The 15,054-nt window shown below is 42.2% G+C and overlaps 1 protein-coding gene across 7 annotated transcripts in view; it reads left to right on the top strand.

The window, feature by feature from the left end:
• The window catches only part of JADE2 (jade family PHD finger 2), a 236,507-nt gene that overhangs the window by 51,308 nt on the left and 170,145 nt on the right, over positions 1-15,054 (top strand). For all 7 annotated transcript variants that reach the window (XM_020794422.3, XM_078385723.1, XM_072990142.2 and 4 more), the window contains exon 4: positions 10,950-11,107. In XM_020794422.3, coding sequence (XP_020650081.3) covers positions 10,950-11,107 — 158 coding nt within the window. The remainder of the gene's footprint in view (positions 1-10,949; positions 11,108-15,054) is intronic.

Raw genomic sequence — 15,054 nt, 5'->3', positions numbered from 1 at the left:
ACATGTTTCCACCCAAGATATTGCAAATAATTTACAGCACCTATCAAGACTTAATAGGTAACCAAGGTCTCGCATGCTGAGCAAGCAAGCTCAAGCATTTAAAAAATCCTCTCAGCAAAAGGGAATGCCACTGGTGGTTGTGGCAGGTGAATCTGTACTCAAGTATACTGAAGAGGTGACCCTTCCCTCCACCAGGCAAGCCATCTTGCCTTGAAATGAATTAAACAGTTGGCTCCAGGTAGCAGCTGGAAGTGAGAGGATAACAATAACAACAACTGTGTAATATTTCATTTTTGTGGTGAAGAGCTGAGCCCCCTTGCAAAGCAAACAAACAAACAAAAGTACCATTGGGGTGGAGGCATATGTCAGAAAGAGGATGGGCCCACCTGCTTCTACAAAGAGAATCCCAGAGTGATTGATTTTTTTTAATGCTTGGTGTTGCCTGAAGCATGGGGAGGGGGGAGGGACAGGACAGGATGCAGAGGAAAGCTGAATGGAGGGGAAGCTGCAGATTGTCAGGTAGTTGACCGTCAATTAGGCAGGCATCCTGTCTTCATTCATGGCCTCTCTTTCCTCAGCTCAGCCTCTACAGAAAGGCCTCCAGATGGCAGAGGGGCCAAGGAAAGAGAACACTTTACTGCAACAATAGCAGAGATTATAGAGGCACATTTAACTTTGGTGACATTTGGTCTGTGAATGAGATCTCCTCCTTTGTAGAGATTCATTAGATAGGAGTTCAAATGCTGCTTGGATGGGACAATATATAAGCAGACAGACAGACAGATTAGACAGTGTTAGCTTTTCTCTTCTGATCCCCTATTAAAACTGTTTGGGTGGTTCATAATTTTGGAGATTCCCATCTGTGGCTTTTAAAAAAAAACACATGGACTCAGCAGACAGGGTCCTCCCTGAGTACTGATGTATTATATGTTGTCTGTTAAGTGCTTGTCATATAGTGCTGATAACAAGCTGACGTTTTTGTGATACCAGTCTCTCTAGTCTTGTTAGCAATTTAATGTTAGGTAGAATTGAGTCTTTGTTTCCATTTTCTGCTTCTTTCCTCTGTATCTTAAGACAAGCCACTTTCTCTTCCTTATGCACTACTGTTGCTCTAGCTTCGGAATTTATTGTTGTGGTCCAGTTAGTGAAATACACTGCTCATCATTGTCTCTGTTCATAAGGATGCCTTTACTTTGCCAAACAAGAGAACCCTAACCTTTGCTCACCTGCTGATGCTTTTATTCTCATCGTCTTTATTCCTTCCAGAAGCAATCCAGTGGTGCTTCTGGAATGCAAAAATTAGCTGTCATCCTCAGGGGAAGCCTGAATGTGTTCTCAGTCCTCACATTTGTTGGAGAGGCTCTTTCCATGATTGCCTTCTAATAATTATTGACCATCATGGTTTTGGACTCAAATCCTGTTGTCCATTGCAGATAGAATAGAGTCTGCTTTCGTTCTCCGGAGGCAAGAGTGAAGCCATTTGTGAGGCTGCTGTAGAGAACCTGATTGGCAGATGTAGTGGCAAAACGAGCAGGATTTGTGTCAAGAGGGCTTTTGGGACCATGGTTAGGGTGGCTTTAGTTCTTCCAGGACAAAGCTAGTACTACCAGCATGTCCATTCATTCATGCTCACCTTTGGCACTCCCCCTTTGATAGTTTTGCTGCCGTTCCTCGTCTAAAGCTAGATCATCTGAAGCTTAATATTTTTATCTGTGTAACATGAGGGCCCAAGTCAAAGGTGCTGCTTTTCCACCATGCAAATCTGAAGGGAGCAACGTTTTTGGATCCCGGCAGCAAGCAGTCCCGAGGAGTCAGAACCCGGGCAGTATCACTCCAGGTGTCCTCCCTTTCATCTGTCTACATCTCATGGTGCTCAGCAGAGCAAAGGCAGGATTGTGCCACGTATGCAAGTGTCACCTTTGTACAAGCGGAGAATGAGTTTTCTTCTTAGAGATCACTGCTCCTGCAACAGTAGCACTTGCACACTTGGCACAGTATGATGACACAACACTGCCAGGGCATCCTGCTCCTGGCTTTGGCCCTCTAGGTCCAAAAAATTCCCAGCCGGCATGGCCACTGGCTGGATGATTCTGAGATTGATGTCCAAAAAAAGTCTCCTTTTCAAGGTCTGGTTATTGTTTTATACTGGGATTTGACCCAGACAGAGAGCACACTTATGCCAATGACAATTAGGTGTGTTAGTTAAATACTGAGTCTTCATATTCAGAGGTAGTCTATCTGTTGATTTCGCAAGCTGGGGACAAGCAACACTGGACAGGGAGAGTTCTCATAAATGCCTTGGGAAGGGCTGTTTGGGCACTTTCTTCCTTCCCATGAGTAAAATCACAGAAAGGTGTGCTCAAAACAAAAACCTTTCTCCCTCCAGTGCATTGTATATCTGTCATGTTTGGCCCTCCAATAATTAATTGTTATGAGTTAGTCTGGGCTCTGAGCTAGCACACTGCATGATCAACATTTTAATAAATTTGGAAACCATCCCAAAGACATTTGCCAGTTTAATATAGCATTTAAAATTGCTAAGTATATTTAATACGTATATGTTCATAGGTTCCACATAGAGATGGCTTCCTGTTTAGACTTCAGATTTCAGGACAGGAAGGGCTGCATATCTGGGGGGTTTGGAAATGTTGTGCCACTGAGGGTGTGGCATGCTAATATATCCCTTCTCATTTTCCCTCATGCAGTTTTTTTAATGGTGGGAAGAAAGAGAGTGCCTGTATAAGTCTTCGGTGTCCATGGGGTATGTGATTGAGCTGCTGTTGGAGACAGTGTGGAATCTGATCATAGCACTGTTGCATTATTTTGCTGAATCTAATCCACCTTTCTTGGATATTGCCACCCATTGCTTCTCTTCTATACTAAAGTACTTAAAGAGGCATTTCTAGTGGTAACTTCTAATCTGCTCCATCTGTGAGAGCATTATCTAAACCTGCCTTAATTCCTTCCTCATTCCCACATTATCTTTGCCCATGCCATTTTATTGAAGTTGCTTTCATCATGTTTTCCAGAGCATCTTCTCTACATAGATTTGAGATCTTCGGTTGTTTCTGCCATCTTTGATTCTGCTGACCACACTGATCTCTCTTAGTCCTCATTGCTCCTCAGGCTGTACTCTGCCCGGCTGACTCCTTTCTTGCCAGCTGCCCTCTCTTTGACCATTTCTTCTTTCATTCCCCTTGGGAATGCTGCAAAACTTTGTGTTGGGTCCTCTGCACTTCTCCCTCAACATATTTCTCCGCAGATCTCATTTTTCTGTTTCTGCCTTTTTGCTGATGAGCCTCAATTCTGTTTTCAGCTCCCTGGCACTTCATCTGTCCAATTTTGGACACATGATGATGGAAAGAAATAATCACAGTGCTGGTGCTTTCCCTGCTGTTTTCACTCCAGTGCTTGCTTCCTGCACTGAAGTACTTTTAAGGGTCACCCCCCCCCACTGTTGGATAGAAAAGTGAATTTTAAAATGAAATATTAGTTTGTCTCTTCAGTGGTGGGAATGGTGGTATACTAGATCCAGGGAGCACAGGGTCACAACCCTGGGACTTACTGAAAAACAGGGACTCTTGACATCATCTGTCACCATCCTTAGGTTTCCCCGTTCACTCTGAACTTAATTGCAATCCTCACATTGCCTGAGGGAGAAGTATATTTTCATGGATCAATATATTGATACAAGCTACCTGTTTACCTGTGCAAATTACTGGTGTGCGATTTGGACTCAAACAGGCCATTAAGATCCATTAGCTAAGAAAATATTTCCCTGATAGAAAAGAAAACTGCTAGGCCTCATGTGTTGAGATGGTTCAATCCAGCTGTTTGTATTTTTAAACTCTCCTTGTGGGTATTTTATGTAATATTTATGTAATATTTTAATTTGATGTTTGTTTCATCCCTTTTTAATCTTTGAATAACTGGCTGTTTTTAACTTTTAATATTGTTTCCTTTTGATGATGTAAACTGCCTTGGGTTCTTTTTGAGGAGAAGGGAGGGGTAAAATATGTTACACACACACACACACACACACACACACACACACACACACACACACACACGCCAGGCTCACCAGAACTACAGGATAATGGGAGCTGTAGTCTCAAGCATCTGGATAGCCCATGGTTTGGAAGGGCTGTTTTAAGCTCTTAAATATGAAGGCCTTTTAAAAAGGCTTGCTGAAGATGGAGAGAAAAAGAACAAAAGTGAGCATTAAATTCTGCAATTAAATCTCATCCAGTATGGTAGAAAGATTGTCATGGCCACCAGTGCTGATAGATACTGTACCCGGTGCTTAGCAGGCTAGGCATCTGGTGAAAGCCCTGTAGTCAAGGCAGAAGGCTTCGCTTTATCTTGTTTGCTCTTTCTGTTTCAGAGATAGTCACTTGGCAATACAGAGTAACTCAAAACAGTTTCTAGCCTGATACAGTGACAGGGAACAGCAAACACATGGAATGTATTTCCAAAGGGCAACAGTGTTCATTATGTTTGAGAAAAGGTCCTAGATTAGCACTGGGGTTTTTTATTAGCTGTCTTATTGCCTGATAACCAGATATGCAAAACTGTAAGGATTCTGACATCTTTTTCAGATCCTGTCTCAAGTTTAATTAGCATTTATCTTAATCTCATTTTAATTTTTTTTTCACACCAGTAGAATAATCAAATGCTACTGCGGCATTTTTAACAATTACATTATATTGGCAGATAGAGACTTAAAGGAAGCTGACCTTTCCCAAGCCCAGACTTATAAAGAGTAGGCTGTTAATTATGTTTTTATTGGAAGATGCATTCCAGCTGTGTCTGGGCAGATCAGATTTGTTCTGTTTGTATGGTATGGGAGACATTCTGCAAATAAATGTAGTGGATGGAAAGAGTTGCTGGTGTACAAAGTAAAAAGGCCTGACATTATAAGAAAAGGGTGCTTATGTTTTCGTACTTCAGCTTTAATTGGGTTATCAGACGAAGCTTCAAGGATTAAATGAAGCGACCTAAATATTAGGTTTTGGTTAGGGTTAAATATCCCCCTTTCCATAAAGATTTCATTTGCAAAATACCTTCTGGGGCATTTAAGCGATGTAATAGAAGTGTAAAACTGTCTTTGAATCATTCATTACAGCTCACACGTAGTAGTAGTTAGGTTGTTGAGAATAAGCAGGGAAAAAAATTAAACGGCATCTGAAGAAAACACCTGATCCATCTCTGTCCTCATGCAGGATAAGAGAGAAGTCGCCAGAGATAGACTGATTTGAGCAAGGTGGTATGATTGCTGATTGTGTAGATTATTGTTTCAGATGATAACAGATGGCGGAAGCAAGGAGAAACCATCTATTTTCGTTTCCAAATGACCCTTTATTCCCTGAGAGGCAAGACTGCTCTAGTCGAATCATAGTTCTCAGACTATTTCCAGGTAGGAAAGTTTTATTCACCATGATAGAATCGGAGTTGTTGTGAGAGAGTTCTTTCTTTTGCCCTCATACAGTGTTCACGGGGGAATGGCCAGAAGGGAAATGGGAAGAGAGAAGAGGAGTTCAGCCCGCGTCCATAGGGCTGCTATGTTCTCAAAATGGCAAGACTCTGCATAGCTCTCGCTGTATCAGGGTCACTGAGGATCTGTTTATGTTTGGCTGCAGGGTCTTCACATATAAGCAAATAGATAAAATAATAATAATCTTAGAACTGCAGAGCTGGAAGAAACCCTGTGGATCAGGTCTTGTCTCTGTTAAGGAAGCACAGTGGGGAATCGGACTCCAAACCTCTGGTTCTGCAGCCAGATACATAAACCACTGAGCTATCCAGCAGTTCTTGTACTACTGAGGACCAAGTTGCAAGCTGCCGGAGAGGCAGCATAAAAAGACAGTTGGATTGAATGAGACAAGTTGACCTCCGCTTAGCAGCAACAAATTCTTTGGGAGCTACAGTTCAGAAAGTTACACAAGGTAGCCGAGGAAGTATGTTAATGTGCTCGACTCTAGCTAATTCCCCTCTCAGAGCCTTTGGGTAGAGAGCTGTGAGGAAGATGAATGTTACATGTAATTCACAATAAAGGCATGTTTTACTCTTTGAATTCTGATTTTGAGACTCAGTTGGAAAGATGGAATATATCGGGGTCCCTTTTTTTAACCCCCATTTATCAGGGAGGCAACCCCTTAACATTCAGAAAGAGAAGAGGGTTCAGTGAAGTGGGCTGCAGTCCACAAAAGCATCTACCAAACATTACTTGTTAGATTTCAAGAATACCAAGGTTTTGGTTTTGGTACAACAGACAGTAGACTCTCAGAGCTGCATCTCTGAAAATTCCAGTAAAAAGTAATTGTGTGAGGTCCTTTTGTATTTTTATACTCACCATTGTTAGTGTTAAATATTGTCCTTGAAAGATGTAATGTACCTTGGGTCCTTTTTAAGGAGAAAGGCAGGGTAAAAAAAATTTAATGAATGAATAAATAAATGAATTAAAATTGAGCCATATGAGCTTTGATGAGATCCGTTATGCTCCCAAATCCCGTCACTTGTGTAGGCTACTCCGGTTGGAATCTTAACACCATTGCACCAATTTGAGCTCCATTTGATTATCTGCACCAGGGGTCATCAACCGGTGCCGGTCCATGAGCTTGCTGGAACTGGGGTGTGTGTCGTGCTCATGTGGTGGGTGTGTCGCGCTCGCGGGCGACGTGTCTCACTTGCGGGAAATGCACGGGGGTGCCCCAGGCCCCCACCCGCGTAGGGAGCTCGCTCCCCCAAGTGGTCCACAGCCCCAAAAGGTTTGGGAACTGCCGATCTGCATAACTTCGTCCTTTGCATCACAAGATAGAGGACAAATTATAAAGAGTTAAATTTGAACAACCTTCCCCTCTGCTTAGCTTTGTAACATCCTTCCTGACAAAGATCAGTGATCTTGAAAGCTTACACTTCTTTGTGATTTGATTGGCCTGTATTACCTCTGGATGAATTTTGGAAACCACCTGCACCTCATAAGTGAGGCCATGCTTCTTTTTTTCAGAACAATTGCCTTTTGAAAACTAACAATGCAAGAAACCAATTAAGGGGAAATTATTTCAGGAAATAATTAAAGCTTCTTTTGAACCTCCTGAAACTTTGCTCTTAAAGAAGTGACAGGAAAGGGTACAAAGGTACTTATATAGCTTGGAATTTACTTCTTTAGGCCAAAACTGGCCGTGCTGGCTAGGAGATTCTAGGGATTTTAGTCCAAAAAAAGGATCTTTTCTCAGCTCAGGTGGCTCAGGTTGAAGAGACAAGTATGAGTCTTTGCCAGCACTATAGTCTACATTGATGCAGAGCATGGAATAGGCTAATTATATTTAGCGAATTAGGCTAATCTAATAACTTCAAGTCCCTTGAGAATAAAGTATCATTAACATGTGTCTTAATTAGGTCCTAATTAATTTAGTATATATCAACAGTTTTAATAGCTGTAATGGTTTTAGTTACTCTAGTTTGCTGGGAATTTAACTTTCAGTGAAAGCGTAAAAAAGTTTTGAGCCACAGCCAGGAGAAGGAAAAGGGGAGTTGATTGTGGCGGCAACAGCAATATGTGTATGGGAGTGAAGAACTCTTCTGTGTTACATTCCTTGGCTGCAGGGTGAAACTGACATAGTTGAATGGCAGTAGCTGGAAACACCCAGAAAACCAGATGAGTGTGTGTGTGTGAGAGAGAAGTTAACCTTTTTCAATCTAGATAAGCAGTCCACGGTGTTTGAAGGATGAGTGAACAGTGTAAGGGTTTGTGGAAGTAAAGTGAAGGAAGAGGAAGGAGGTGAGTGGCCAAAGGTGACTCAACTGGTTGTTACAGCCACAGTCCCGGGCAGTGTTCTCTAACTTGGTAATGTCCAGATGTGTTGGACAGTTTACTCTACCATCCCCAGTTGGCAATTCAGTTGTGGAATTTGTAGTCCCATGGCATCTAGAAAGTGACAGTTTGGGGAAGCCAGTTTGCATTACAAAAACAAATGTGTTGAAGAGGTAAACAGCAAAATTCCATTGGGGAAGTGATGTCAACCACAATGAAATTATGTCATGTTATGCTTGGATTTCCTTTAAAACTAACTACATAGGCCAGAATCCTATCATTTTCCATGCATGAAAGAGAAACTGTGGAAGCTGCTGTGGGCAATGTTCTGCTGCCAGTTGCCTGTTGCATACTTAATCATGTGCTTATCATGCAGCTGGCCCCTGATTGGCTCTTTGTTAGTTAACCATGGCAACTTCCACAGTTTCAGCTCTGTACTGTATTTGAATAGGACCCATAAGATTTTTGCTCTTAATGTTTAGCTTGATGAATTAAAAATCCTACCTGCTGATGTTAATCTACTCAAAATAAGCTTGTGAGTCTTGTAACTGAAATCTTAACTGTTAAAGCCTCCAGTGTATGTCTGCATGCAGGTGGAGTTTTCTGTTTCTGTAAACAGATGGAGATATAATACCATTGAGAAACATATGTGTTCACACTTGGTCTGAGAGATAAACAAGCACACTAGGTTGCTGCCGCAGAACAGTAGGAAGGCGAGAGCCAGTCCAGAGATTCAACAACTCCTAGGCAGCGGAGTCAAGGATATTTGAGCTGTGTTCCTCTTGTCCATGCAGCAGCTGTGGCTAAACTATTGTGTGGCTGAACGTTGTTTCTCTTACTGTTTTGTCACTTTGCCAACACATTATGCAACTCTAATTGTGTGTGTAGAAAAACTGATTTTTTTTAAAAAAAGGCACCTGTGCTTTCATTTCTGTAATATTAAGCTTTTCACATTAGCCAGCCTCCCCCCCCCCCGATCTTCAGTAAATCATACTTTGTTCATCATTAGTAATATACAGTATTGGCATTTTTCTTCCCAGTACTCCATAGGGTTTGGTTGGCTTCCGTGTTGCTTTTTGAGTAACCCCATTTGAGAAGCACAGATGCTTGCTGTCATTGCTATGTTGGACCAACTAGGCAAGATTCAGTTTCTCTTTCAGCAAGTTTTAAGTTTTCTGAGTTAAAAAAAAAATCTAGCACTTAAAATACAACGGCAGCATCTTTGATACCGAATAGACGTGTGCTCTGAAAGGAACAGTTTCTAAAGCTCAAGTGCAGAAGGATTTTGGCTGGCTGGCTGGCTGGAAATGATATGAAAATGAAACATGCATGAGAATGAGCTGAATGTGCCGAGGTACTGCTGCATTATCTGTATCTGTACCAATCATTCAAATACTTTCCCCCTCCCCCCCAAAAAAGCCCCCATCAACATGTCCTAGGAAAGGCTAGCACAGTGGAAAACCTGAGTCACTCTGCTTGCTAAATTAGTTCAAATTAAATGGTTTTTTGTGGTTAGCTAAGCCGAATCCACATGTTGTCTGAAGGAAAGACAGTACTTGGCCTTTTGTTCTAAGGTTAAATGACTCCATATTGCTGTGGAGTTTAATAGGAAGCCCAGCTCTCCTGCTCAGTGCCTGCTTTATAAATAAATAAAATAGGACATTGTAAAAAAAAGTGCTTGTCTCAAACTAGGCTGTCTTTCCAAAGGCAACTGATCCTTTGTTTTGTCTCAGTTAAACAGTGGTGGCCTGTAAACACTCACATTTATCTGCCCAGCAGTACAGTATAAAACCATGCATATAGGATGGAATAATTTTTGCTTCACAAACATTTTCTTCCTGCGGAGAGGATGAACTTGGTGTCTTCCTGGTGTTCTTCAGTGTTTTATCATCATGTCCAAATGGTTAAATTCCCACAGAATCCCTTGGCCAGATTGGTATTTATATCACTACTGGTGATCCATTAGTGATTTTTTTCACTGTCAAAAGCACCTCCCAAAGTCCCCAAAAGCTTCTCTAAGGAAAAGGGAGCTAAAAGGAGCCTTGGAAGATCAAATGGGAGGGAATAGGAAACTTTAAATTAATTATTTACAGCACCCTGATCAGGTTTATACCTGAAAGAAGATATACAGCAGGATTCTGCCCTCTGTCACTACTACTGAGCTGGATGAATCAAGTGTAGTAACTTCCATGAGTAAGAAATAAAGAGTGATCCTGGGCTAACAGATAGGTTTCCTGCAGAGCAAGTACTTGTAGGTTCTTCAGAGTCTATGGTGCTCACTTGGCCCCAGGTTTCCCTAACTGTCCTTGTGTTTGACAGTACAGTGGACCCTTGACTTACAGACGGCTTGACTTACAGACTTTTTGAGTTACAGACTTCTCTGGCCGCAAAATTTTGGTTTGACTTGCAGCCTGAGAATTGACTTACAGACCAGAAAAAAACAAAATGGAACAAAAACGGCCTGTTACGAGATTAATCGGTTTTCAATGCACTGTAGGTCAATGGAGACTTGACTTACAGACTTTTTGACTTGAGAACCGCCTTCCAATACGGATTAAGTTCTCAAGTCAAGACCCCACTGTATTCAGGATTAGTGCAACAGATTAGCATGTATATAGGAGCCGATTGGCTACATTTGCTTGACTGTACAGTGGGGTCTCGACTTACAAACGGCTCGACATACGAACGTTTCGACTTACGAACCGCTCTCATAGGAATATATGGACTTGACTTACGAACTTAGATTCGAGTTACGAACTCTTTTTTTTCCTTTTTTTTAAAGCTAAGTCATCTTAGGTTAAAAGGAAAAAAAGAAAAAATATCCCCCTCTAGTGGCAGAAGGCGGAATAGCAGCTTCCCATTAGTTTCTATGGACGAAAAGAGCAGATACGGATTAAATGGTTTTCGATGCATTCCTATGGGAAATGCAGATTCGACTTAAGAACTTTTCAACCTGAGAACTGCCTTCCAATATGGATTAAGTTCGTAAGTCGAGACCCCACTGTATCTAAACCCTTCCTTCAGTTATCAAAGGCCTGGTGAGGTTTTCCTTTGCTGAAGCCAATGGAAAATACCAAAGGCTTTATGTGCCCTGCCTCTCACACTTTCGTACGGTTGTTGTTTTCTTTTTCTTTAGGTTTTCCGTACCGACCTGATAACAGCTATGAAGATCCCAGATTCCTACCAGTTGACCCCTGATGAGTACTATATCCTTGCTGATTCCTGGCGACAAGAGTGGGAGAAAGGTGTTCAAGTGCCAGCAAATGTAGAAGCAATTCCAGAGCCAGTGGTTAGGTAAGTAAGCCTGGTTCTGTTTCGTGTGGTACTGAGGCCCATCGTTGTTTTTAAATCAGAAGAACATCATGTGGGCATGTTTATTTTCTTCTTAGTTTTACTGAGGTACATCCAAAATGTCTAACCGGTAGAGAAAGGTGAAGAAATCACACAGCTTGGTTTGGATGTGGGACCATAGTAAAGAAGCAGTTTGGACTCACTGAGTGTAATGAAGGGGATGTAGTGTATGTTTTATGAGCAGAAGCAAAAAGAATTAGACTCAACATTACATTGTGGTGTAATCAGGCAATTGCTGTGGTCTGAGCTGACTCCCGCCAAGCCCACCACCAGAAATGTTTCCCCTGGCAGTTTGTGATGGATAGCCAGGCAGCTGCCATTTTTTGTCCTCACGATATTCTGACATAGCTTTGAGCTGAGTGGTGGTGCAAAAGATGCGTAGTAGGATCCTCCTCAGACGTACGGACAGGCCTGGAAAATGAAACATGGAAGCCCTGAATCTTCTGCCTGAATCTTTTCTGGGCAACTTCCTTCCCAAGGTATCTCTCATTAAGGATTGTCTGAACAGCTGTATCACTTAGAAGCAAAAGAATTACAAGCTTTGGCTGTATTTTTCAGGCGGCTGCTTACCTTCCTTGTGCTGAGGATTTGCCAAAAAAAAAAAAAAAAAAACCCAACCAACCAAACAAAAAACAAAAGCAAAAACAAGGAAGTTAAAAAGTGTAATCTTGAAAAAGTGTTTGAACAAGAGTGGTGAGTGAGGTCCCTGTTTTACTAGGACCTGTTGTCTTCTGTTCATGTAAATGAAAAGAAACAGCAACGTGCTTTGTTAGATCACTCATGTGATTCTACGTAGGACCCTTAGGAACAGTCAAAGCATTATCCATCTGAGGGACCTCTGATAATCTCCAAGGATGTATTCTCATTAAAAAAAACCATGATGAGGTCTTGGGTGTTTGTGTGGACCTGGCTGCAGCTTTGGGGAAGTGTCTTCCATGACAGCGTGCTTATCTGAAAGGCATAAATTGCCATTGGGAGCCAATGGCAGTGTCTACGGATGTCCTGGAAGTTACCATTCTCCACATGAAGAAATTTCTTGGAGTACTTGTGACTGTCAATGAGGCACTCTGAATCAGAGTATTGTTAGCTCAGTAAAATCATGTAGAAACTGATATATAGATATATATATATAAAAGTGGATGGCTTGCAGTGGAGAACACATAATGTCTTTTGTCTTCTTCTTTTTTCCTGGTATATCTTGAGAAGAGGTTTGTGTGGTTGTATACTTCGGTCACCAAGCCCGGGTCTTCATGGTGCCTTAAATTGCATTCAAAATTAAATACATTTTTTCATATCAGAATTCTGGTGTATTTTTGATAGTGGCGGAAGCCACCCTTAAATCTCTCATTTTTTAGCATCTTTAGTCATTGTCTCTTACTAAATGCTACGGCAGCACTTCTATTTTAATTAATACAGAGTTCATCATGCATAGAGTAATACTGTACAAGGATGGACTGCGTTCAGGTGGGCTTTGGTCTATAACATTCCTGCCTCCGTGTCTTGGAGCTTCTTTCTCGTTGTTGTTTTAATCTTTCTCTGTGTGTGTGTTTTTTTAAACAAACTTTGATACCACTATCAAAGATCTTGGGGACTTTCTGCACTTGCAAGTTGTTAGATGTCACTGTGGAGATTGTTGTTCACTTCCAAAAATCAATGTGTCAAAGGAACTCAGGAGAATGTTAAGCACATGAAGGTGTTTTCAGATTTCGTGCAGGAATTTCCTCTCTCTCTCTCCCCTCAAAGGATGGAAATATTTCAGTAAGTCAATAACTGCCTGAAGCACAGCTTGTCAAGCAGTGACAGCATCAACAGCTGTTGGAGGAGGAAAGTTATGAAATAAACTTTTGTGCGCTCGTCTCCTTCCTTCATGGATTGCAAAGGAGGGGGCCGATGAGAGAAAAATACTGGAAAACAACAAATCTTTAATGAGGAGCCTGGACCCCCTCAGAGTGAAAACCATCAAAAGAGGAATTTCAGGTTGATTCCCTCCCGAAACGCAGGGTGAAAAAAAAAACTGTTTTTAACAACACAACCAGTCTGTAGTCATAAGCGCCTTGCTCTTGAGCTGAGGGTTGATTTTGGTGCTGAGTCAAGATGTAAAGGGATAGCTTGCTGTTCCCTGGGTCGGAGGTGCCTATTTAAAGCCAGACTAAACGGATTCACATTTTTTTGGAAGTGTTCTCCACTGCAAGCCATCCACACGATCCACTCTTTCACCCTTCTTGAAGAGGCTACTGAAGACTCTGGCCACAGTCTCACTGAGACATAGATGTCCATAGACCCACTGCTGCTTAAGGATGCCAAAGCCCTTGCTGGACTGGGTTCAGTCCAAGTTCAATGAAACCCTGCCCCACAAGAATGGAATAGGAGGCCTTTGCTCTACTGTGTTTTAGAGAGAGGAAGAAAATTATTTTGCGGTAGCATATGCTCCTTTTTTTTCTTTTTTCTTTAAAAAAGAAATGCATGCTCTCAGGGGATGTAGGATTTGTGGCCTTCATAACTACGTATTCCATTCTAATGTCTGAACCCAAGAGTGGAGTTGTTATGGCCCAGAGCAGTGGGTAGTACCTTGCAAACTAATTCCAATAAAAATCTTTGTTCCTGGGAACCTGTTTGTTCTGACCTAGCCATTCCAAGATTATCAAATTAACGTTGTACCTGCTGTGTGCTTAAGAGCTCAAGCCTTACATCTTGTAGGTCGCTACACCAAAATCAGACTTAAGATATGCAGGACCTGCTTTGCTCTTAAATAAAATACTGACATTCACCAAGAAGAACCAGGTGCAATACAGTGTTGCGTAGAGGCAGAGCCAGGAACAAAAATGGTGACTCAGGGCAGGAACATTCTATAGCTTGAGCAGAGGGGGGGGCACCTCATCCTGAAGTGGAAAGTGAGCCCTCCCCAGTAGGACTGTTGGTGTTTCAGGAGCCTATTTATCTGCCAAACTTGATGAGTCATTCACTGATACAATCTCCATACACAGATCTATATTGTGTGAGGGAGTCCAGCTTTGCAGGGAGAGTAGAAAGTAGCTATTTAGCTGTTGCTGTTGTAAAACATCTGGATATCAAGTATGCTTGCAGGTGTACTATAAGTCATCTGTCAGTAGGTTTTATTATTCTTTTTGCCCACTGCTCTAAAGAGAAGGGTCCAAGAAGGAAAATAAATGGAACATTAGCAGCATAACGTCAGATCCTTGTGATTATGAGAATCTGGTGGTTCCAGAGACCCAGTTGTACTTGATGCCAGATTCCCTCCATCTGGTCAGGTTGCCCCTGCAAGGAGGCTACTGGAATCCTTTTCCTTCTCAGATTACCTTCTCCCAGGTTTTCTGGCAGCAACTAAACTGAGGGACGTGGTGGCGCTGCGGGTTAAATCGCAGAAGCCTCTGTGCTGCAAGGCCAGAAGACCAGCAGTCGTAAGATCGAATCCACATGATGGAGTGAGCTCCTGTCGCTTGTCCCAGTTCCTGCCAACTTAGCAGTTCAAAAGCATGTAAAATACGAGTAGATAAATGGGTATCCCCTCGGTGGGAAGGTAACAGCGTTCCGTGTCTAGTCACGCTGGCCATGTGACCACGGAAACTGTCTACAGACAAATGCTGGCTCTACAGCTTGGAAATGGGGATGAGCACTGCTTCCAGAGTCAGACACGGCTGTACTAAATGTCAAGGGGAACCTTTAAACTGATTGGGTCCAAGAACAATATTGACAAGCTGGAATGTGTCCAGAGGAGGGCAGCCAGGGTGATAAAGAGGTGTAGAAACCAAGTTAGGCAGTAATTTAGGGGGTTGGGTATATTTAGGATAGAGAAGAAGCATCTGAGAAGTGATATGATAGTCATCCCTGCTATTTGATGGGCTGCCACATGGAAAGTAGAGCCAGCTTGT

Source organism: Pogona vitticeps, chromosome 2 (assembly GCF_051106095.1).
Source record: "Pogona vitticeps strain Pit_001003342236 chromosome 2, PviZW2.1, whole genome shotgun sequence".
Lineage (NCBI taxonomy): Eukaryota > Metazoa > Chordata > Lepidosauria > Squamata > Agamidae > Pogona > Pogona vitticeps.
The sequence above is the reverse complement of the archived record's forward strand: the minus strand, read 5'-3'. Positions and strand labels throughout refer to the sequence as shown.